This window comes from Sinohyriopsis cumingii, chromosome 7 (assembly GCF_028554795.1).
Source record: "Sinohyriopsis cumingii isolate HCF-2022 chromosome 7, ASM2855479v2, whole genome shotgun sequence".
In the NCBI taxonomy this organism is placed as follows: domain Eukaryota; kingdom Metazoa; phylum Mollusca; class Bivalvia; order Unionida; family Unionidae; genus Sinohyriopsis; species Sinohyriopsis cumingii.
Genome location: NC_142967.1, coordinates 90,947,249 through 90,973,112, shown reverse-complemented (window position 1 = coordinate 90,973,112; position 25,864 = coordinate 90,947,249). Strand labels below are relative to the sequence as shown.

Below are 25,864 nucleotides of genomic sequence, written 5' to 3'. Positions count from 1 at the left end.
AAAATTAACAGCAAAATTAGGTTAAGAAAGACGAAGCACATGTACGGTTCATTATGTTCCAGGGTCTATGAACAGTGTCTGTACAAATTTCATACTGCTAAAATTTTCTCATATGTGTTTCTGTGTACTCTTATCCATTGTAAATTTTCCATAATTAATGCTTTTACACCTATTCATTTTAAAGGACTACAGCAAGAATAATTAACAATCAACACATGCTTTCAGCATGCATATAACTTTTACGTCAGATTTTGTGAATATTGAAAGAAACTTTTGAAAATTACTATACTAATCATTGCAAAAACTGCAGAGAATGACTTGGCATTTGTGAACTTGCTTCTCCATAACGGTCAATTATTTTTATAAAGAGTAGAAAATTAATAACAAGTTCATAAGCAAACACCATGCACATGTAAAACCTGAAAACTAAGTGCAGTAGGCCTGCAATGGTCACGAGTCAATTTTCTAATTTTTTTAAAGCTGAACGCATGCACAATTCCATACCTGTCAGTTGACTAACTAATAAAGTGGACATTATTTACTGGTCAACTGATTGCATCTAATAACACTGCAAAGCCCAGCAAACATGTTGGCGGTTTTCATTTTTGTTATGTTTATTAAATTTTGAGAATCTTTTATCAACCACCGCATTGTCTGTTGCTTGGTTGTGTGTGCAATTAAAGAAGAAACACATGTTGGCTATTGTTTGAGCAATGATTGTATTCAGAATTAATTGAATACAATCACAAAGACGAACTACTGGCTTTACTCATGGAAATAAGTAACATTTCCAATAATGTTTATTTTGGCATAACACTTCAAGAACCTGGTGAAATTATGAAATTTCAGAAGCCACCCCACAATCATTTTATATTCAAATTCATATGCGGACTCTTCCCCAAAATGATAATAAATGTTTTACACACTATTTCTCGTACTTTAAAAAAATATTTTTCAGGGTACAAGAAAAATACACCTACAAGTATTTCAGTAACCATATCACGATTGTATTCAAATTCTTATGCAATCAATCTCTTCCCCAAAATGCTAATACACTTTTTATACATTATTTCACGTACTTTGAACAAAGAAATACTTTTTCATGTGCGAATGAATATATATAATTTTGGGAGCCACATCACGACCGCATTATATCCAAATTCGCATTATCGCGGGGCAAGTTATAGCAGGGTCACACTGTATTGAGAACAATAAATTAAGATTATTTTTGTGTACGGTGTACTTGAAATTTGAAATACTGAGAATAATGAATTAAGGTTATTTTTGTGTACAGTATACTTGAAATTTAAAATATTGAGAATGATAAAACAAGTTTTTTAGATTTCTTGTCATTCATAATGTTTGCTTCTGTAATATTCATCCTGATTGAATGTATGAGTTTCATCTGTTACAGAATTGAGAAAAGCAACCATTCCAATTTTCTTTGATATGATGATGGTGGAATACAGCCATACGGCTACACAAAGAAACCAAGGAGGAGGCAACTTCAAACAGGTTAGATTGCAAATTGAAAGTCTTGCTTGAATTTTTTATATTACTTCTTTTTTTGAATTTTTTTTATGCTGCTGCCATATCTATAAAAATGGCAAATAATGTTACACATTTAAGCTCGCCGCTATATCGTGTCACTTCAGTTACAAATTGAGTTTTAACTCCTTAAGTTTTCAAAGACTTGATTAAAATTACATTTTGTATGAGGTTTTATATTGAGATGACCTTTGTTAAGTTTGATTTTCACCCTTTTCCCGCATACATTTTATGGTGTAATGGGCCCTGTCTGACTTGGACTTTACTCTCTACTTGCATTATTAACTATGGTGAGATTATTTTCTTTTTCATATTTTCATACAATTTTTACCCATTAAAGATGTTATGCTTTAATCACATCTTGTCTTGAAATTTCATAAACAACATAAGACTGCCAGCTGAATTATGTATATTGTCACTGAATACATCTGGACCAGTAAAGGGTGACATGAAGTATGCATGTACTTATCACACTGAAATTGCAAGTATATACGGACAAACTCTGTTGACTGTAAATACAATTTCAATCTGAGATTCTCGTAAAAAAATTCATACATGAAGTTTGAAGAAATAAGTGAAATTACATGTATTATTAGTCTAATCAAGAAAAATTCTTACAATTTCAAGGTTTTTGTTTTCTGTTAACACATTAACCCCTAGCGACAACTTAACGGGGCAGGAGGTAGTGGCCTACTGCCGAGCTCTGTAGCATCATGGTCATGCATGATACACTAAAGTGGGTGGTATTATTATAAAGGTAGACAGATGTAACTCTACAATGATACCAAATAATCTGGAATATCTAGTTGCACTACAAAATACAGATAAAAAAAAACTATTTTTTGGACCCAACTTTTTTCTCCCCAAAATTCGCCTGTGGTCGGAATCCGAGTTTGTGTCCGGATTTTAGACTTTTCGGTCTCAGATCTAAGGCAAACCGGTATGAACTGCAAACAGACAGATGAGCCTTTGCAAAATGTAGGATAAGATGGGCATTTGGAATAAAGAGTGGTCTCCAACCAAAAAAAAATGGCTCCATTTAGCATAATTTAAAAAAAAAAAAAAAGAACTCCAACTTTTACCCTTCTGCTCATGCACGAGTCAAATAGCCAATGAAGAACGATGTTTCTAACACAGCTAGGCAGTATGTTATTGAAAGATCATCGGGGATTTGGTGTTTTCGGATCTGTTCAGAAATAGCTTTCATAATGTGTTTCCTACTCGATTTTCAGACAGAAATGTCAAAAACCTCCAGGGGTTAATGTGTTAAATGTAAACATATTTGTTTTGTATTTTATCTTGTAAAAGTAGAAAGAGAGCACTTGTACCTTGATATTTTCAAAAATTTTGGATAGTAACCAATTTTTGAGGTGGGAGTCTTGAGCAAAAATGAAGTCATGCAAAAATTTTGCTGCATTGCTAAAGAAAAAATTTAATATTTTAATAATGTCTGACGAGTATTTCTTTTGTTATTACATTAAGGTTTAGTAGCTGTGCAGTTTTAAGCATCCGTTTGAAACACTCTAAATTTTGTCATTGTAGACTCATGTCTCCATGTTTTCCCCAAATTTGGCAGGAGAGAGAAGCTACTTTGTGCGAAAATTTTAGTCTGAACACTGATAGTAATGCTAAACTCTGAAATTGTAAATTTTCCTCACAATTTATCTGAAAGTGTGAAACTTCGATTATGAAATGTATGTCAGTCATGTTTGCTTGTCACATATTTTTTTAAAGATTGTGTTATCTTAACTGTATTAACAGATAGGAGGACATACATGTCACTGTTTTTGTTGGTGATTAAGATTTTGTACAAAGTGGAAGATTTTGAAAGTAAAGAAAAACATTTTAAAACCGTTTCCAACCAAAACATCTGCGTGGGTTCGAGTCTAGGATTCGGCTAATGTGGGCATGTGAGAAAGCTTGCCAGTAGCTTCTCGTGGGTCGGTGGTTCTTTCTGGGGTTTTCCCGGGTTCTTCCTCCACTATTAATACTGGCCGCCATGTATAGCCTATCGTGTGCTAAAAAATGGCGTTAAACCCTACAACAACAACAACAACCAACCAAAACATATTTGTAGTTTTTAGTGGAATCCTTTTCTTTTTTAAAACCAGTTCTTGATGTCCTGTTCATCTTCCATGCAGTATTTATAAGGAAAAGAATTACATGTATATATGAAAGTTACTTGATGTATGTGACAGGTGGAGAATGAGATAATCAACCAGCTGGATGTCCTTGTGGAAGGTGGTCAAGGAGATGAGCAATACATGCAGCTTCTGAGAGAAATGTGAGTTACAGCCAGAATTTATGTGTGCAGTAAAATGCATATTATATTGTCCCAAATTCGTAGAAATTATTGGCTTAAAATTCAAAATCAGTTTGGTATTTTTAGTAGATGTATGTCACAAATTAGCAAGCAACTAGAGGAATCAAAGTTATGAAAATTCTTTTGGGATGGAGAGAGATTCAGAGATATAACAAATTTTAACAATTCTTATATTTTAAATTTCGTTTGTCTGTACAAAGTACAGGAGAGTTATGTAAGAACCCAGGTGTCATAGACATCATCGTCATTATCTTTGCATTTGTCGGTATCAGAGGATGAACTCAGCATTTTAATGTTTGTATTTGAGGTTTTGAATATGGCTCATTAATAGGAACATCACTTTTAAATGTTAGTTCTGTGTGTTCATTACCATATGCCTGACCTTATTATACATTTTGCCCAAGTTTTATTATTTTGCAATTTGTGGGATAAAAGATTGAGTTCAGAGTTTGTGCATATGGTTTTTTCAATGTAGAGAACAGGTTATGGATTTTGTTTTTGTTATGTACATTTGCAGAAAATGCATTTAAATATTATTGTATTAATTTTTAAAAATTGGGCCTATTTGATAGTTTTTGATACAATTTTTCCTTTTTTTTAAATTACAATTGATGGTGAAATATTTAAAATGTCTGCCAAAAGCAGAACATATTATGTTATTTGGTATTTCCATCTGTTTTTTAATTTCCGTACAACAACTTGACTTCTCCACTATGTATCATTATCAGACTTTGAGGATGGCTTGCACTTACCAATTGAAGCCTGTTGATTTTTGGATCAGAAGGTTGAAGGTAAAAGTGACTGTGATATTTAGTGCCATATTGTATTGAGTGTTTTACAAAAATGTGCTTCCTCACATATGAAAATATTGATATTTTATTAGCAAGCTCATACATGGTTTGAAATGCTGTGTAAATTTTTTATTTATTTTATTTAATTAAATTCTTCATCTTTTACTGAAATCTCCAAGCCAGTGTGTTTGAAAATGAAAATCAACTCTTTTCAGTTTACAACAGTCATGTAATGGAGCATCTCAGATCCGTGAACAGGGTCTGACATTTGTGGAGACCATCACCAAGCTTTTACAGAGGCTACTGGAGCACAGGCATATTGTACAGCTTGACATCAAAGACCACAGAATGAGCTGCATTGTCAACCTTCTGGTATGTTAATGACATTTTCATACCCCCCCCCCCTTTTTCAAGAAGCATTATATAGGATTCCCTTTGATTTTCAGGGGACTCTATCATATTCAGCATGCCACTTCCTTGTCTGTAGTTGATTCAGCTACAAATCCAGCACTGTGCACTTGGTTGTCAACCTAAGCACATTCAGCCAATTCTTTTATGGTCTTGGGTTCATGATGTAATGCAATGATGAGTTCTAAATGCCATCCATTGGAGAGACTATGCTATAAGTGTGGACTTGCAAATAATACATGTCCATTACATCCATACAGAGAGTATGCCTTTTCTCCAGTAGTAACTGATGATTATGCAAAATTTTGCTCTCTTCTGATATAGAGGGATGAACACTCTAACTGCCTTCTAGGTGGGCAGATAAGTTTTAGCTTTTCAGCTGAAAAGTTTTAATCTTGTAGGGCTGGATTGTGAGGTTGCAGTAGTAGTTCTCCTAAGTTATTATGATATGGTAAGTATTATCTAAGAAACACATTTTACTTGAAAAAGTTAATTTCTTTGTGCCCAACTTCATCAGCTACAATGGAAATTGGTGGGTTTTCAGTCGCTGCTGCAACAGCATTGTCCCTATGAGTGCCTCATCCTACAATTGGATAAGTCACATTAAAGATTTATCAGACCTATTAGCTATTTTGAATTTATTTGGCCAAAACTGCTCACTCTGTTTACCAGGTGGAATTGGGTACTGACATGGCTCAATTCACATCAGTTTGACTCCTTTGCCAGCAGCTGTTAAAGCTGCTGTCATAGTGCTAATAGCTGTAGCTTCAACATGTAGGGTGGGCAAATTTCATGCACTTTAATGGAACCTAAACTTTCAATTGTTCAGATCAGATGGTTCTGTGATGATGTAACCAGGCCCCATAGCAAAGAACGGGCATGAATCTGGAGGTAATCAAAGAGTGGTCATCCATCCCCTCTTCTTCATCAATGAGTCAAGGAAGGCAATTGAGGCAGTACCAATACACAACTTTAAGGGCATGGAAAAGTATGATGGGGCATGGTAATGCCTCTTTCATCCATTTAAGCTGAAGAAAGAGGATAGAACTGCCCCAAGGTCTTGAATTATCATTAAAGTGGATCATACTATCTGTATATTCCAGGAACTAAAAATAATATCAAGTATACCTCATGGAAATTTCAGCTCATGAAATCAGAACTATTTGTTCAACCCTTGTGTTCAAATGGAATATAGCAGTCTGAGACGTAAAATAGGTGCAGTTTGCTGGCACACATCAATCAGCCTTTTGAAGCTTCGATCTGTATGATTTAGCGTTGCATGAACAATAAATGGGTAGAGCTGGTGGTTGCAGCATAGACCGTTATCAGATTAGTTTGGAGTCGGCACAGCGTTACCACTAGTATAGAGCAGAAATTTCAATGGATTTACTTGGTGAAAATGTAATTTGTTTGCTTTTCTCATACACCTGTACTGTCATCACAGCTTATGTGACTGTCATTTGTGCTGGTCTGATACCAGGAGTGCAGTTTACCCTCATACAGGGAAAAATCCTTATTTCATCAAGGCTGGCCATGGTAGAGGTAAGATGCTCAGCTATTGCCTCCACCTGTTTCCTGTTTTCCAAAGATTAATGTGATCAGGGAATGTATTGAAAGGAAAAAGTGGAATTTTTAGTAAATTATGTTTCTCTGAGAATACTTGCCCAATCACATTACTATTACGCCCTCCCACACCTCCTGGCAAATGTGAGCATCCTTGCTAAAGTGTGGCTGAAGCTGAAACTGGTTGACAACTGTAGCCACCTAGTGGTGGTTTAGGGAAGTAAGGGGAAGGGTTGGAAAGAGCTTCTTCACTTTGCCTATTCAGGTATTTATGGCAAAGGCATAATTTGTCATCTTTCTGTGATTGCTGGATTTGTGAGGTAATTTTTTATTATTGTTGAACTGTTAGCTTTATAGCTACACTACTGACAGCTTTTGAAAACTACAGACAGACTGCTTTTGGATTACTGTTGGTGCTAGGAAAGGGTAAACAGGTCTGGTATTCTCTTCTTTCTCTTCCATTTAAGAATATTTTTATGAAATTGCATTTTGTTTTTACAGGAATTTTACAGTGAGATTCATCGGCAAGAGATGTACATTCGATACTTACACAAGCTTTGTGATATGCACCTTGCATGTGATAACTACACAGAAGCAGCGCATACTTTGATGCTTTATGCCAACTTACTTGGTGTAAGTAGATAACTTAGCATAGACTTTTTATAATGAAAAAGGAAATAGCATTAAACAAATGTAATAATAATACTTGCAGGTGTTTCCTTTGTTTTGAATGTCACCACTTCCATTTCATCTAGGGGTGCGTGATTGTAATTTTGAAAAGTCAATAAATATAAAATCATTTATTATTTCTGTCTCTTTGTGTTTTTTAAGTGTATGTTTTGTCATGTTCTCTGTTACAGATTTAATTTTTGAGATAAATTTGGATTTTTAGATCAGAAACATGTAATATAATTTCATTGGTTCCGATAGCATATATCTGGTTTCAGCAACAGATAAATTGCAAGCTTAAAACATGGCACAGAATGATATAATTAAATGTTATACAATCAAACTTATCTATAGCAACAACTCACAGGGCTTGCAGAAAGTGGTCTTTATGAGCAGGTGACATTTATTGACAGATAAATGGGTACAGACTTGTGTTTAATTGGACTTTTTACACACAGTCTTTGTTTACAGGTGGCTGCTATATAGAAATGACTTCACTGACTGATTTGACTTGGACTTGTTATTTACAATTTATAAACAAGATCTGTGGTTAATTTCAGGGGGAAAAAAGTATTGTTTAGAAATTCATTTCGGTGTCTACTTGATTTGTGCAACTTACCTGCTCAGTGCTTCCAGCTCATTTCATTTATGTATAGTTTATCTTTTAACAGTGGAAAGATGAAGCTCTTTCTCCAATACTTCACTCAACCAAGTTCCCAGATGCTCATACTCATCGTGACCTTAAGGAAATGTTCTATCACCACATCATCTCTTATTTTGAAAAGGGGAAGGTAGGCACTTTTTAATTTGCATAGATTTTACTTTATTTTCCACCACATAGTGCTTTACAGCAGTGATTGCACACGGTACAGTAGGGCTGCTATTGTTTTATCCCTTTGACTTTTGAATAGTAATTGGAACTGTATTTAATTTTATCAGGAGTACATCCACCACATTGCAAATCTAGCCTCCCAAACATAAAAACAAGATGTTACATCTGTAATGGCTTGGTTAAGCAACAGTGGTGCTAAATGGTTGTCAGGTTAGTTAGCAAGGATGTCAGACAAGAGTAGTCTCCCCTTGGATATAGAACTATAATCAGACTTTTTTATTAACGGCAAGTAAAATGGAATTTTTCTGTAAACTTTGCTGATAGAGCCAACAAAGAACCATGAACACTTGCCACATAATTAGATGGTCACAAAATAAATCGAAGTTTAAAATTATTCGAGAGGAAATAATGTTGCATAGGGAGATATTAACTTAAAAAACAGTTTAGGTATTGAATTAGTTGTTTGGATATAGTGCCATTGCAGTAGCATTATCAAAATGTAGTAAAATCAGCAATACAGCTTTCTTGGTCAGGCATTTATTCCCATGTGGAAGTGATACTTCAGTAACAAGAAAATGTGCTGTCATTAGTTACTGTCGTAAAACCAGTACAGTAATGATTATGTCATTGTCCATCATTCTTTTTACGTCCTTGATCTCTTGCTAATTGTTAACAATGGTGGATCCTTTCTGTGCAGGCTCAAACTGTTTGATTTTTAAAAACTAATTAAATTAGACAGTCTCCGACCAGGATCTCTGATGAGTTCAAGAGAGAAAACCATAGGATTCAGCTATGGTAAAGACTAAATTTTTCACCACAAGTTATGAATACAGGGAGGAATCTTTGGGTTTGCTGTTGGCCTTCAAGTATACTTTGAGTTATTCCTAAAATTTTAACTTTGAAAAGTTCTTATAATTCATACATAATTGTCTTTTGTAGATGTGGGAAAGAGGTATTCAGTTATGTAAAGAGTTAGCTGATGTGTATGAGAATGACCAGTTTGATTACGAGAAGCTGAGCTGGATATTGGTGAGTATGGCATTCAGCAGTCCTTAGGTATAACATTGTTCAGTGGAGCAGTAAAAAAATAACCACATTATAAAGGAGGCCATCTTTTACTAAGGTACATGTACAATTGTCCCTTACTATAAAGTGCCTCAGTATAACTAGGTCTGTCATATAACACAGATATAATCATGAACACCATTATACAGGTTTAATTATATTTTTCCATATAATGTATCCAGTATAATGTGACCTCATCTGTATCACAGTGTATCTTTATGATTCCCTGGCTTGCATTATAGCAAGGGACCAATATATTTTTAAATCAGTGCCTCATCATATTGTGTTGTACATAAAAACACAATTTTTAAAAATTTATTAATGTCAGATCACATTATATTGGGTTCTGCTGAGTCAAGGAATTAAATCAGTGAAAATAAATTACCATATTTGACACGGTATCTGCACATGCTTCAAGTAAGTGTGCACACCTCTTTTTGTCAAGACTAAAAGCATTATCCAGTTTAAGTACACATATATAAATCATAGCACAGCATGTGAGAGAGAAGCAACTGCCAAAACCAGCCTAGAGCATGATATTTTTGGAACCTGACATTTACCATTCAGCTTTGTGGTCTGAAAATGTTTTAAAAATACATGATTTCTTGGGTACTACCATATTGGGAGAGAAAGTGAACAACCAATTTAGGAAGATTTCAACATTGAGAAAGAGAGCTTATGCTTGTAGTATGTACATACAGGTGATGGGGACGCTGTTTATGACTTGTAATATGTACATTAATGTGATGAGGACACTGTTTATGACTTGTATTATGGTACATACAAATGACGAGAAACTCTGTTCATGACATTATAGTATGTACATACATGTGATGGGACACTGATTCTGACATTGTGTGTACATACATGTGATGGACTGTTTATGTCATTCTATTATATACTTGTGATGGGGACACTGTTTATGACATTGCAGTGTGTACTTACTTGTGATGGGGACACTATGACATTGTAGTATGTACATAATGGGGGCCCCGAGTGGCCGAGTGGTCTAAAGCGCTCTCCGTTACGGATCACTGCCATCTCACCTCTGTCTGCGTGGGTTTGAGTCTCGGATTCGTCCAATGTGGGTATGTGAGAAAGCTTGCCAGTAGCTTCTCGAGGGTCGGTGGTTCTTTCCAGGGATTTCCCGGGTTCTTCCTCCACCATTAATACTGGCCGCCATGTATAGCCTATCGTGTGCTGAAAAATGGCGTTAAACCCTACAACAACTACAACTGTACATAATGTGATGGGGACACTGTTCATGACATTGTAGTATGTACATACATGTAATGAGGACACTTTTGACATTGTAGTATTTACATGCATGTGATGGGGACACTGTTCATGACATTGTAGTATGTACATACATGTAATGGGGACACTCTTTATGACATTGTAGTATGTGCATGTGATGGGATACTGTTTATGACATTGTATTTACTTACATGTGATGGGGACACTGTTTATGACATTGTAGTATGTACATACATGTGATGGGATACTGTTTATGACATTGTATTTACTTACATGTGATGGGGACACTGTTCATGACATTGTATTTACTTACATGTGATGGGGACACTGTTTATGACATTGTAGTATGTACATACATGTGATGGGATACTGTTTATGACATTGTAGTATGTACATACATGCGATGGGGACTCTTTATGACATTGTAGTATGTACATACATGTGATGGGGACACTGTTTATGACATTGTAGTATGTACATACATGTGATGGGACACTGTTCATGACATTGTATTTACTTACATGTGATGGGGACACTGTTTATGACATTGTAGTATGTACATACATGTGATGGGATACTGTTTTTGACATTGTAGTATGTACATACATGCGATGGGGACTCTTTATGACATTGTAGTATGTACATACATGCGATGGGGACTCTTTATGACATTGTAGTATGTACATGTAATGGAGACTGTTCATGACATTGTAGTATGTACATGTGATGGGGACATTGTTGATGACATTGTAGTATGTACATACATGTGATGGGGACACTGTTTATGACATCATGTGTACTTAGTTGTGATGGGGACACTGTTTAGGACATTATGTACATACATGTGATGGGGACACTGTTTAGGACATTGTAGTATGTACATACATGTGATGGGGACAGTTCATGACATTATAGGTGTGTGTTTATTATGATGAGCTTTAAACATACAAAATGTATCCAAATGTTAATTTGTTAAGCACAAATATATGATGTTGATTGCAGTATTAAAATGGTAAATAGTAATCTATGACCATGTATGTGTTATATGTAGGACTGTGGTATACAGATGGTGTCCACTTCTTTATACCATTTTAAATGAAGTTAGTTTCTCTTATTTATCAAGAAATTCATTTATCTGTAAATATTTTTGTAGTTTGGAAATAAAAATCCTTTCATTTCTGGTCATATTAAATTTTATTTTAATTCAACTATTACAGCATTGTACAAAAAATGTTGTAATGGTTGTTTTTAGCTTATACATGCCTCCAGGATGTAAGCACTTTACACTCTTTATAACAGCTTAATTACATTGTGCATAAAGATAAAAAAAGAAACAACTACCATATATACTTTCGTACAAATTGAGTCCAACTGCAGTTTGCACAAACCCAGATCTGCCATCACATAATGCTCCGTCAGGTCTGGGTCTATGGAGTTAAGAGGAATCAGTAGAGCAAACAGCATAGATCTTGATCTACTAGTGCATCATTTAACAGCAGATCAGGGTCTGTGTTTGCTGTTGGACTTATAAGTCAGTATATATGGTCTGTTCACTGTATTGTACAACTTGTGTTAATTTTATTGCATAGAACTTATCCATTTCTCCTATACAGCAAAGGCAAGCTGAACTGTACAGGTGCATTATACATGACATGAGGCCAGATCCTGAGTACTTCAGAGTGGGATACTTCGGCTTGGGATTTCCCTCATTTTTGCAGGTATGAATTCCTACTGGATTGAATGTGCTCTAGTTATACACTATAACTTTTTTCTTGGAAAATTAATACCTAAGAATACATTTAATAATATGACAGATTCTTTTCCATTTATGGTCTGATACTGTGACTTCCTGGATATAAGCTGGTTCCCAAATATGAAAAAATGATGTACTCTATGAAACCTATAGTTAATATTGCTAGCTGATTAAAATCTATGATTGATCAGTTCTGATAAACAAGTCATCTCTGTTTATATTTCGGCCAGTTCCCAACAGTAAACATATAGTAAGATATTACTTAAAGTCATTCATGCATTGATAAAACTAAAAACTGAAAAATGAGAAATTGTGTCTACTGTTAATTCAAAGAATTTGGAAATGAATATTTTGAAGAAAAATATTGGCAATTGCTCGTTTCTTAACATGGCAGGATATTGCTTAAAGTCAATCATGCATTTTTAAAATTGAAAACTGGATGTGGATGTTATGGGAGTTGAACAAATTAAAAGTGATATCCTTAGCCGCCACCACCCATTCATTCAAATGATCTTCGAGTACTATGAAGTAAATTTCATCATTCTTGAATATATTATGCTTCAGAAACATTTTGAAATTTTGAAAAGGTGAGATGTGAGAAAAAAAATGATTGAGTATGTAATGGTTAAATTTATGTGATGTTTACACAATCTTGTAATTTTTCATATTGATTTATTAAAAAGACTTGAATGGGATGTCTTGAATTTCAGATTTTTATACAGATTTTTGGAGAATTTTTGCTATACAGATAATGCTCGTTATACATCAATACAATATATATTTTCATTTTACTGCAATTTGTAATGAAGAAATAATATTGTTTGTGCCACTGTGTTCAATGCTACATCATTTCAGGGACTGTGTCCTGTGACTTGCATGCACATATCATCACTGACAAAGTGAGCACATTTACTCTCAATTTGTATGCCAATTTTGATCTACGCCATAACCCTGGGAGCGCATATGTGGCATAAATCGAGCATCTTCTGTACTTTTAAAATAATTTGAACTGATATGCAAGTAGCCTATCCCTTTACAATATTGTTATTGATTTTGGGGTAAAAAGATCCAAGGTCATTATCACTGTGACTGAATAAAGAAAAATGATTTCAGAACAGTTCTCAGCCATATATATTTACCAAGGTTGATGGATGATTTGCATGTTGGGTAAGAAAGAAGCCTGTTGATTTTGGGGTCAAAAGGTCAGTTGTCAAGGTCACTGTGACCAAAAGAAGAAAATGGTTTTTGCATAATAACTTTTTTTAACCCACATATCTTGACTAAAGTTTGTGGAGGGCTCGCACTTAAGGTAAGGACAACGCCTATTGATTTTTTAGGTCAAAAGGTCAGAGACATTGTGCTCGAAGAAAAATTATTTTTGCAGAATAATTTTTAGAGTAAGTTCCTTGACCAAACTTTGCAGATGGCTTCCACTTAGGGTAAGAAAGAAACCTATAGATTCTCAGGTTTAGTAATCAAACACCATGGTCATGTTAAATCTAATAAGAAAATGATGGTTTCAGCAGAAGAAGTTTAGGCTTATTTTAAGTGTCTAAATAGGGGACTATGGAACACAAAGCAGGTATATAATTATAGGTTACAGCATTTGTATGGGGAAAATATGAACGAGTTTTTCTGATGGAAATACTGCATGACCTTAGGAGTGCAGTATATCCATCCGACAAAACTAGTTCATATTTTCCCATACAGATGTAATAACCTTTTTATTATATGCTAATTTTTTTAATTCTACCTAATGCTTAATTATATTAATAAAATACACTACACGAAACAAAGTAACCAAATGTATGCCACATTCCAAACCAAATACACAAGCACATATTCATCATTGCACAGCAAAAACATTATTACTGCGCATATAACTCCGCCCAGATAAATTTGAACTTAGTCGCGTGCTGGACATAACTTTCGAAAGAAAATGGCATGTCTAGTTAAAATTGAGATTTGGAGTCATATTGTGAATGAATGTGCATTGCAACAACTTTTCCATTTGATCTGGAATGAATAGATTTTAGTATTTTTTTTCGATTCTACGAAATTTTGTGATTATGGACTGGATTTGTATGTGACAATTCCACATGAAATACTTGGGATGGATAGAAGATAGGGAGAAGCATGTTGACATCTGCAAATCTGTTTCTGTTTCTGTCATTGAATGTTTGAAATCATAATGTGGGAAAAATATGAAGTCGTTCAATTGCAATTATCAAAAAGACACTGAAATTTAATGCTTATTTCATTTTGAGTGAAGTAAGGAGGATGTAATTGCACTTATCATCAAAATTACAGTACAGTTTTGAAATGTGTAATCAAGATTGAGAACCTGTGACATGGCTCATGTAATTCGGATTTGCATAACTAAGAAAGTACATTTTGAGGAAATTCAGGATATAAAACTGTATGTATATTTTTTGTGCCATTCTTATCACCAGCTAAAGAAGACAGTGTATGATTTGTCACTTGTATGTTATTTGTAAGGACCCTTTCTGGGGCCCCGAGTGGCCGAGTGGTCTAAAGCGCTTTCCGTTACAGATCACTACCATCTCACCTCTGTCTGCATGGGTTCAAGTCTCAGATTCAGCCAATGTGGGTATGTGAGAAAGCTTTCCAGTAGCTTCTCGTGGGTCGGTGGTTCTTTCCAGGGGTTTTCTGGGTTCTTCCTCCACCATTAATACTGGCCGCCATGTATAGCCTATCATGTGCTGAAAGATGGCGTTAAACCCTACAGCAGCAGCAGCAGCAGCAGGACCCTTTCTTGCATCTGTTGTATACTGTAGCTAGCCTAAATCCGAAACATTGTATCAACGCAGAATGTGCCAAAGCAGCTGGTATGTGGCAGTCCATGAAACATCTGTTTTAGTTCATTAGGAAACAAATTTAAAGAACCACAATGTAAAGCGCCTCTTACACGAGTGTACATAATTTGTTTACAAATCAAAAGTGCTGCCGTCTGCGTCCATTGTTTGTTTACAATAGAAAGTAGTTCCTTTATGCATGTGAATGCTATATATGTATTGGCACGTGGGTTCAGTATCGGGTAATATTGCACAATTCTGACAATGTAAAGTTAACGGGGAAACAAATGAGCATATAATAATATTCCATACACAGTACTCTTTTTTGTTTAGAATTCCTATATGTTTCTAATATTTTGTGGTGAAAGTTCCAGTATTCCTGTATTTTTTGCATCAAAGTTAGATTGACACTACTTTCTTAGAAAACCGTCGGCTCACATAAAATGGATATTATGAACTTTCAGATATTGATTGATCTTTGTTCTAAATCTTTATCAGAGCTCTGTAGCACATTCTTGATAAATTTTGATAGTGAATGTCTGTGGCTATCAAAGTAAATTATTCAATGTTCATTTGAATTCACTTTCTCTGTCCTTTTTTTTACTGTATATTACTGAACTATTGCTGAGATTAAATGTTGTGACTAGCAAAATAGAGTGCTTTGTCCAAGATTCTTCTTTAACCATATGTAGAGATAATCTTGAATGAGTATTTGTTCAGGCATCAGTTTTATGAAGGCTCTGTCAGGAGCTGCTTTCAGTAAGTGGTATATTTTTTATTTAGCCGCTAGTATTATTATCTAAGTTTAAGATCAGTATTTTATGTTATTAAATATTATACCTGGATATGTTTGTCCAGTCCACATTAGTGTGATGTGAGACATAGCAGTCAGGCCTTTTTTTAATACTGTTTTTTTCAGCAATGTTTTCATTGTGCGCTTAATATGCACGCCTGGTTATTTTCTCAGTTGTTTTGCTAGATATCCTTTTTATTTCATGACCCATTGTGATGTAAATTTTTATTTACATTATAACATCAGGAATTATGCATGCATTGTAAATGGCATTTTTAATCGGCAGAATAAGGTGTTCATCTACAGAGGGAAGGAATATGAAAGGTTGCAGGACTTCAATGCCAGAATGCAGAGTTTGTTTCCCAATGCAGAGGTGAGCCTCCATCTGTAACAAACAAGTTTGAAAGTTTGCTCATATTATTTTCACCTGTGATTCATTAGTGTTGTGGAGAAAGTTCTCGTGACATATTGGATGAGTGATTTTTTTTCTTCTTTTCATCACAGTTTGAGGTGTATGATTATTTATGATTGTTCCAGACAGCAATGATATCACTCTGACTGTACTTATCATAATACTTGCACATAAGTTTAGTCCAACTGCAAAACAACATAGACCCTGATCTGCCATCATATAATATACCAGCAGATTAAGGTTTTTATTGTTGTATTGTTTACTCATAACAAATTGCATAGACCCAGTTCTGATGGCACGTTATGCAATGGCAGTTTGCAATTAGACTGGACTAATAAGCAAGTATATATGGCATCCAATATGTTAGGATCTTACTAGGTTTTTTTCTCCTCTTGTTCCAGAATTTACAAGCTTCACTTTTTTGCATACTTAATGATAGAATAAAAAACAAGGAGGTCTTTGTCTTTTTAATGAGAGGATTAGAAAGAATTTAAAATTGTTATGAAAGAGAATAATATTTTATGTGATAAATTTGCTCAAGAATGATTTAGCTTTTGCTGTTGATTAAGATCTAAATCTGTTAGGAGTGAGTTTTTGGGGTTAAGAGTGTTATTATAAAAGTTTATGCTTGTTATGACTCCTTTTTTTTTATTTAAGATTTTATTACTTTCTTATTTTTAATTTGTTGCTTGTTAGAATATTTCTCATTTTTTACTATTTCAGTTAATGAAAACTTTGGCCCACCCCTCAAAGGATGTTCAGGAATCACAGAAGCAGTGTATCCTTTGTCAAGAGCATGATTCTTGTTTACTTAAGAGTAGAGCTAAGGCCTGGCCTTCCATGACAAATTCTAAAGCTCTATATATATATATATATATATATATATATATATATATATATAGAGAGAGAGAGAGAGAGAGAGAGAGAGAGGGAGAGAAAGTGAGATATACACACTGTAAACCAGGGGCCATAACAGATATTCATTTACATATAGTTTTTAAAGGTCATTGTAATTGCAGCTTATGTGCATTTGACCTTGAACACCTTTATGCAAGACCCAAGAAAAGGGGGAGAGAAATGTGTGGCAAAAATGGTATCAGGGCGAAATGTCATCAGCAAGTCAGAGCTGCACTTTGGAGATTTAAACAAGCTAAACTGAATAGTTATATCAATAGATCACAAAAAGTGACAAAACCAGTGTAAAATATAATTATAATAATGAGTGAAATATGTCATAAATAAATTCACATTTAAAATTTGTCCATCTTTCTGTAATAAAATCCATTGAAATCCATAATGCTCGACAGAAAAATCCTTAATATTCCAAAATATGTTAATGTGACACGTCTTACAGACAATCAATGAAAAGTTAAGTCCACATTTTTTTAATTCACATAAATGTCACTATGTAATCTCATGTGGTAAAATTCATTGTGTGATAAAGTTCTGAAATCCTTCATTGTCGTTTAATCATTGTAAATCGTCATCATCTAGTCATTGTAAATATTGTCCAATTCTGGTTACTTGGTTTCACTGTCATATGGGTGTGCTTATGTTGAGATTATGCATGGACGCTGTAAGTAACACTTTGACCATACAGTCTGTGAAATCCATTTAAGGATACAACTGATCCATGTCAATTGGGTGACAGTATCACAGTTAGTTCAAATAACCACCGTCTGTTACTTAGTACTGAGCAAGTATCAAACAAAAGCATGTACACGACCACTTTACTATCCAGGCCTCTTAGTTGTTTAGTTAAAATCACTTTGAATCCTTAACTGACCCAAGATCTTCAGATTAATGCTGTGACACCAGTGATGGAGATGCAGCCTCGATTTCTCAATAAGCAGATTAGTGAGAAGATTCTTAAGTGAGTTCCATTCTTTGCAACATTTTGTCATAAGTCTTTGTGGATCATGCATGGAATTTATATTTTATTCTTCAGGGAGGCTATTGGGCATTCCCAAAGCTTGTAATGTCACCTATATGTGCTGGTTTTTTTTTAGATAATGTTAGGAATGACTTTTTGCTACCTCTGAAATCCAGCACATAAAAACATCTTTCCTTATATATATAAATATATATATATATATATATATATATATATATATATATATATATATATATATATATATATATATATATATATTGTTATCTAGATGTAACCAGTTTGACTTATTATTACAACTGTAAGAGGTTTCAGCAAACCTCCATTGGAATTTAAACATGTTTTGAGTGTGATTCAACTAACTGAACATTATATATCTATTATTTGAAATTCATTTCCAGTTCATTACTGTCCATGTGATTTGATTGGTAACTCAGTTATTCACCACTGCGTTGTTCACAGGCTGTTTTTGTTTCTTAAGATGTGTCAAGAATGTGAATTGGCTTAATTGAGCATTGTATATGTAATATTTGATTTATTTATACCTGAACTTGTGTTGTTTCTCCATTGAATAGTTAGCTGTGATGTCTATGAAGTGCAAGAAATGCTGTTGCTATTAAGTTGTGGAGGACAACCATATTTGGCATATACCAAGTGTTGTCCGTGTGTGTGTGTGTGTGTGTGCGCATGTGCATGTGCATGTGTGTGTGCATACATGAGTGCATGCTTTTGACTGAGTATGTCTGGTCCAGCATCCTTGAGGTTCAGATGATAAAGGGCCAAGTTGAAAACATCCAAACAGGATGTACCGGTAAGTATTCATCCTAACTCGAGATCATTCACCAGCTTTATTGGGGATGCAGAGATTGCTCTTCTCCCACCTGCTCAAATATACAAACATACCCGCATAACACCTTCAGCAATGATATCATACACAGAATATACTGCCTAGACCAGCCAGGTGTCAAGTCAGACCGATTGCCCCTGTAGCACGGATGCCAGAATTGTATATAGAGCCAACAGTGAAGCCATCCATTATGAACTGGCATCGTATAACCATAGTACATTCAGTCCAGGATGCTTCAAAGCCAGCTTTCTTAGCTTTCCTTACCAGGAGACCTCGGACACATCACACTGATGACACAGTGCTATCATTTCCTTATAGCATGACCTACACCTGGACAGAATTAAATGAAGATATTTATCAAATACTAACTCCAGTATAATGTCCTCTTCCATTAGTGAATAAGACCTATAAGGTCAAGGCTTGTGGATGAGGAGGATGAACAGCATTCATCCATCAGAATCTTCAAAGTTTGTAGAAATTAATGGGTTCCTTTCAGATAAGATCTGCACCCCCAATAGTAATGTGTTCTTCTCCAGTAAACTTTTTGCCACCTAATGTGTACCATACTGAAGTGCCTAGCCTTGACAAAGACTTCATGATAGTGAATATGTCTGCCCCACTATATCATAAAAGTGGACTGAAAAATATTGAGTATCCTTTTGAACTTGTTAAAAAACGTGCTTTCTGCTTTCTCCTTTCCTCATATTGGCTTCCCTGCCTATATGTCATTTAGTAGAGAAGGCCAGGAATGATTACTCTTGGGATGCTGTTATCTGGATCGCAGAGGTCATGAACAGGGTTGCTCACCACACAGTGGTGAATACCCAAACAACCTCCTGCAGTTTGGACCTCATCAGAAAGGACACTCTCTTGCAGTTTTTTTCTTTGAAGTCACATTATGCAGTGACCCTTAGCTTCCTTCATTTGGTTTTCCCTTCCTTTTCAGGGGGCAAATGGAGTAGGTATGAAAACAGGCAGCACAGGAGTTATCCCATCACCCATCCATTAAAATTTCTTTAGGCTTCCACATCAAGAACCATCCTGGAGAAAGGAAAACAGATGCCAGAAGAATTACATTGGGTTATCCTCAGCCATAGTAACCATTAAGAGGCCAGGCGAGCAATAGACTGTTCCCCCCCCCACACACACTTATTGCAGGTGGGCTGGGAGGAGAGAGTAAACTAGTTTTTCCTCCCTAAACCTCCTGCCAACATGCATTGACTTGCTGCTTCTACCCCCCCCCCCCCCATGGCAGTCCTCCTGTAGTTGCCAGACTCCTGGTTTGTAATGCTTGGATCAAGTTACTCTTGGCAAATGATTGGTTGATCCAAGTAGTTTTGGAAAGGCTTTATATCTTATTCATCCAAACCCCTCCACTTTCATCATTCTCATTAATAACATAGATTCCAAGTGACCCACCCATGAAGATGACACTTACAGAATGAAATATAAACTTTACTAGTAAAATGGGCAGTTAAGATATTTTGAAACCAGTCTCACTGGTTACTAGTAAAATGGGCAGGTAAGATATTTTGAAACCAGTTTCACTGGTTGTTGTACTCCAGGCTATTCCTATTTGCAAAATCCAATGTTAAGTTTAAGACCAGATTTTAAGCAAGCTCAACCAATTCATAAAAGCCCAAAAATTCAAGATAGAAATGACAATGTCTGTCAGCTGTGCCTTTTGACAAAATCAGATGTGCAATAAGTCTTGACCTGTCCAGTGTATATTTCAATATTCCTGTTCATGTAACATCATGCAAATAATTTTTTTCCTCAAAGATCAGTTTAATGCATTGCCATTCGGCTTTTTATCTCGGCCATTAAGCCTTTGATGAGATGTTTTTCATGTGTCATAGTCCTCTTCAGGATGACCTCCACAGTGATGGCAGTATACCTGGATAACATTCTGCAGAAACTTTAGTATGTTCAGTATTAGTTCACAACATGAACAACTTTCTTTACCTTATTTTGTACTATAGAGTGGATAGTCAGTGTGAAAAAGTTGGACTTTTCTTCCCAGCATTTTGTTCATCTAAGTATGGAGTTTCAAATTAATTTGGTTTGTCTTCTTTCCAAATGCATTGTTGGTATCATGAAAGCATTGAGAAGAGTTGAGCATAGCAAATATGTTTTTTCAACTCCTCAGTCAGTTCATTGTGGCAGCAAGCCTCTTGATATGTTTCCCTCCTTCAAAAGCACCCACATTGGATGGCTGTCCATCTGTGGCATCCTAGCTTGGGTCATTTACATCACCAGATAGCAATCCTGATAGAAATCAAACACTTTCATATTCATTGGTTAAAAATGGAGTGGCTAGTGGTGTAAATACCATTAAAAGCCACGCAACCAGAGTTCACAATCTTCTCAGATGCCAGTTTGATAGGCTGAATGGCCCTCTTGCTACTGGACATTGTCACGGTAAGTGGGAAGTGGACACAACTAGATAAGGCTCTTAAGTTAAGCCTTCTGAAAACGAAGGCTATTCTCAAGACACCCATGCCTTGTGGGATTGCATTCAAACAAAGACAGTTTTGGTGATGTCTGATAACTCTGTCATGGTGAAACAAGATGGAGCAAAGTCACCAGACCTTTGCTTTATGGTATGGGAGTACCTTCATTGGTGTGCCCAATATACTGAGCAGGCACAATGTCCTGGCTGATTCATTTTCATGGAGAGGCCAACTGCTACATGTGGAGTTGTTTAAATCCATCTGTCTTCCACCATGTCTTCAACATAATGGGGTTGACTGATGGTAGATCTATTCATGAAAGGGTGGGACAACAAACTGTCCACCTTTATCTGCCCACAACAAGGACCTTTACAGCATATCCAGACCATTCTCGCTTACCATGTTCCCAAATGGAACCTATTTGGTGTCTTGACAGGGCTTAATTCATCCAAGTTTATGAATGATTGCACATGAAAAGTAGTGATTTTTGAGAACTTCCACAAATTAGTTCAAAGTCACTAAAAAGTCACACATATACAGATGCACTTTGCTCATTATAGAATTATTATTTAACTGTTACGATAAGCTTAATAAACATGAATAATAATAAAAACATAAGGATACATATTTTATCAAAATAAGTCTGTCCATTCCAAACTATGGAGATGTAGGTTAATACAAAAGGGTGCTTGGAAATTACACTAATCATTTCAGACAGAAAAATGTGTGCTTGTTCTTGAAGGATTTTGCATTTGATGCCCTGTGCTCTCATTCGCAAATGCATGATGTTATATCCATTTCCAGAAGATGAGGCTGTAGTCTATCATGGCTGGGTGGAACAAATTTTCATATTTTTTTCAGTTTCATGTCAGTTATGGTGTGAATGATCAAAGTGAACAGTAAAATGAAGGGTGAAGTGGAGTTTCATATCAAACTTAGGACTGTAATTCTAAAATAATGTCAGATGATGGGTTTGATGAACTGCCAGAGAAGAAACCAAACTTTGAAGCAAAGTTTTAGAAATCATGGCAGTTATAGTAAAAATGGTTACAACACAACATACAAGGCAGGAGGTATGTTATGCAGCATTGGCAAAAGTTGTGGGCAGAATTACCCTTCTTTGTCAGAAACTGGCTGTTAGAAGTTGGATATTGACACTTACACAACATGCAATCACCCAATCACATGCATTTTGGAGCAGAGATGTCCATGAGACAATACCTGTGAATAGTGGAAAATTAATCAAAACAACCTTAGAGAACATTTCCTATGCAAATGCCCCTTGATGGCAGAGTGTGAAAGGTGGGGTTAACAGCACAGAATGCTTCATACACAGATAAGGAACCGGTTTAACTCAGAAAGTCAATAGATTAATGATTACACAACTAGAGGGGCAGCTAATGATGATTTTGGTTTGAGCCCTAACAAGGTGGAGCTGGAAAAAAGAGGGATGGATATTTTAGTGTTGGGTAAATAATGAATTATGGTGAAACACATGCACATGCACACACACTTACTCCCCAATTGTTTTGGTGATGAGGAGATCCCGTCTTTAGTTATAATCCTGGCAGCATCTCTGCTGTCCTTAATCGATCCCTCAAAGTGAAGTTGAATGACCAAGTACATGATTTCAGTTACTGCCTGAGATGCATGGGGAACATTCTGGATGGATGCCAGAGGCTTTTCCTTATACAAGGCAAGAAGGCAAGATATCAAGCAAGTTGTTAAGTCTGCATACTCTGAGGACCAGGTACAACTCTCTAGGAGAGCTGGTTCTGTAGTAGAAAGTAATTTCTAACATTAATGTATTAGGATAAGTATTTTAAGAGAATAATAATTTGCTACAAAATTTCCTTTCCATTCAGTTTTTTTCTTGTATCAATCACTGTCTCTCGTGCTATAGTCGTTACAGTTTTATTAACATTAGCAGTTAGTGTGTTGTCTAGTTATTACTTTTTTATTGGCATTGATGTCTTTAACATTTGGATCTTTTATCAAAATCTTATTTAATTGAGGTACATCATGGCAAGGCTTGCAGACAGTGCAAGCATTCCATAGAAACTATGTTTTGTTTTTGGTGATCTAATTATTATTTTTATTTCTTGCAGATATTATAACTTCAATGAAGTGCAGCTCTTCACATATTCTAGACCAATAGATGAGGGAAAGGGGGACTTAACGGTTTGTGCTAGTTTGTGTCATGTGTTTATATTGTCACATAATCATAGAGAATGAAGTTTAAAAAACAACAAAAATAAAAGCAGAAACAAAAAAGATAACATTAAGAAACTGCAAACTGCACAGACCCAAACCTTTCATCACATAATGTACTTGCAGACCTAGGTCTGTGCAGATTGTTCAGAGTAATAAGTAAAACAAACTAGATAGACTCTGATCTGCTGGCACATTATGCAGTGGCTGATCAAGGTCTGTGTTGTTTGCAGTTGGTACATTTGTCATTATCATATGAGGCATCCCATCTGCATTAAAAAGGTGGGTTTTTTTTTTAAAAAACTGGTGATATCATGTAAGATGGAAAATGTGCTAATTATTACAGGATGAGGTAACCTGTCATAAAGGGCTGGATGGCCCCAAAACATTCTGAGTCAGTCATCATAGTGGTTCATTTCTGTAGTAGTAGTAGTTTGAGTTGGTAGTAGTAGTTAGCCTGGTGGTAGTTTGTTGTCTAATTGTATTTTAAATGGTATACAGCTTGCAAACATCTGCTTTCTAAACCAGTTTGATCTATAAAATGAAAATACATTATTATAGGTACACTTCTGTTTTAGTAAATAAATGTTTTACAAGATATTGTTTAGGCTGTTGAATTTAAAGTGTCTCTTTATTATAAGGGAACGCTAATACATTTATTTCATCTCCTCATCAAGACTCAGGAGTCCCTTAGTAATCTCCTTTTCTGTCCTTGCATCAGTCTGTCTGTTGTTCACACAAGCTGTGCCATTTGATAGGCAAATTGGCTATGTACATTTTGAATGTTTCATCTCTTCAGGTCCAAGTTTGATAAGTTATTGTCCTTTTCCCACCAGTTTCCTTGGCATGACCTAGTCAGTGTATTCAAAGTGTCATTAAAAGCAACAAAAGAACAAGTCTCCACTACTGTTAAACCTTGTAACCAGCATTACTCAGGAACCATTCAACATTTTCTGAAGCAGTTGCATTAGTTGGTAAATGTACCAAAGATTTCCATTGGTCAGAACATAACCATGTGATCAGGCCAAACTGTGTTTATTTCTGTATTAACTGTACAGAAAATTGTTGGAATTACTTGTTTGATGTTGATGTAACTATTGTGTTGTTGATGGAGAATCCCTGTTCTGTAATAGCTACATAGCTGATATCCTCTGAAAATTTGTATGCTTACATAAGGCTCAAAAACTGACACAAAATGTCTTTAAAAATGCACAATAAAAATAAAAGAATACAATTACAAAGAATTGCAGTTGTAAACGATGTTTTTTTTCTGCACATATCATGGTATAAAGTGTCAGTTACTGACTCACACAGCTTACATGAACCCCTTCAGGCATTATTTGCTGTAGGACTCAGCAACTGATAGTTTATACCATAATAAACTCCAAAAAAGAAACAACACCATTAAATTCTTAATTAATCATTGAAACAAATCTTATAGACCCTGATACTTTGGCACATTATGTGATGGCAGATTAGGGTCTGTGTTAGTTGGCACATTAGGTGATGGCAGATGAGGATCTGTGTTAGTTGGCACATTAGGTGATGGCAGATCAGGGTCTGTGTTAGTTGGCACATTATGTGATGGCAGATCAGGGTCAGTGTTAGTTGCAGCTGGACCTGACTTGAGAATGAGTAAATATGATATTATTTAAAAAATGTAAAATAGTGTAGATTTTTAAAAACATTTTGATGCCTCATACATTCCATAATACTATGACATCATTTCTGATGTCATGATGTGCTATTTCATATTTGTAATATAGAAAAATATGTTATCATTTTTTGTGCCTAAATAACAGATTAGGTATGTGATAAAAGAGATTCTTAAAGGATGGTTATTGCATTTGCTGTTTTCAGACGATGTGGTTGGAAAGAACCAACATTTTCACTTCTAGTCCACTGCCAGGAATCTTGTGTTGGTTTCCAGCTAGAGAAACTATCATCGTAAGTATATTCATATACACTATCAATCTTCTCATTGGCTAGTAGCAGCAAACTCAGAAACCTTCTACCATTATTACAATTCTAAAATTATAGCTATATACTTTTACAGCACTGTAGCATTTTTTGTTATATTGTGGCATTGACTTAATATTATAATTCTGATTTATATTTAGCTGTCTACTTCAAAAGATAATGAGAAGACTGCATTGTATCTGGTGTTATAAATTTATATTTTCGTCATATAAATCTTAAATATATTTCAGTGATTTATTTGAACACACTGCC

General features: G+C 35.3%; 1 protein-coding gene across 5 annotated transcripts in view; it reads left to right on the top strand.

Annotated features, from left to right (window-relative positions):
- The window catches only part of LOC149795694 (dedicator of cytokinesis protein 1-like), a 215,837-nt gene that overhangs the window by 128,245 nt on the left and 61,728 nt on the right, over positions 1 to 25,864 (top strand). For all 5 annotated transcript variants that reach the window (XM_089965574.1, XM_089965572.1, XM_089965573.1 and 2 more), the window contains exons 34-45: positions 1,415 to 1,515; positions 3,747 to 3,832; positions 4,878 to 5,034; positions 7,135 to 7,266; positions 7,974 to 8,093; positions 9,074 to 9,163; positions 12,070 to 12,174; positions 16,105 to 16,191; positions 16,954 to 17,008; positions 18,022 to 18,103; positions 23,530 to 23,602; positions 25,493 to 25,579. In XM_089965574.1, coding sequence (XP_089821700.1) covers positions 1,415 to 1,515; positions 3,747 to 3,832; positions 4,878 to 5,034; positions 7,135 to 7,266; positions 7,974 to 8,093; positions 9,074 to 9,163; positions 12,070 to 12,174; positions 16,105 to 16,191; positions 16,954 to 17,008; positions 18,022 to 18,103; positions 23,530 to 23,602; positions 25,493 to 25,579 — 1,175 coding nt within the window. The remainder of the gene's footprint in view (positions 1 to 1,414; positions 1,516 to 3,746; positions 3,833 to 4,877; positions 5,035 to 7,134; positions 7,267 to 7,973; positions 8,094 to 9,073; positions 9,164 to 12,069; positions 12,175 to 16,104; positions 16,192 to 16,953; positions 17,009 to 18,021; positions 18,104 to 23,529; positions 23,603 to 25,492; positions 25,580 to 25,864) is intronic.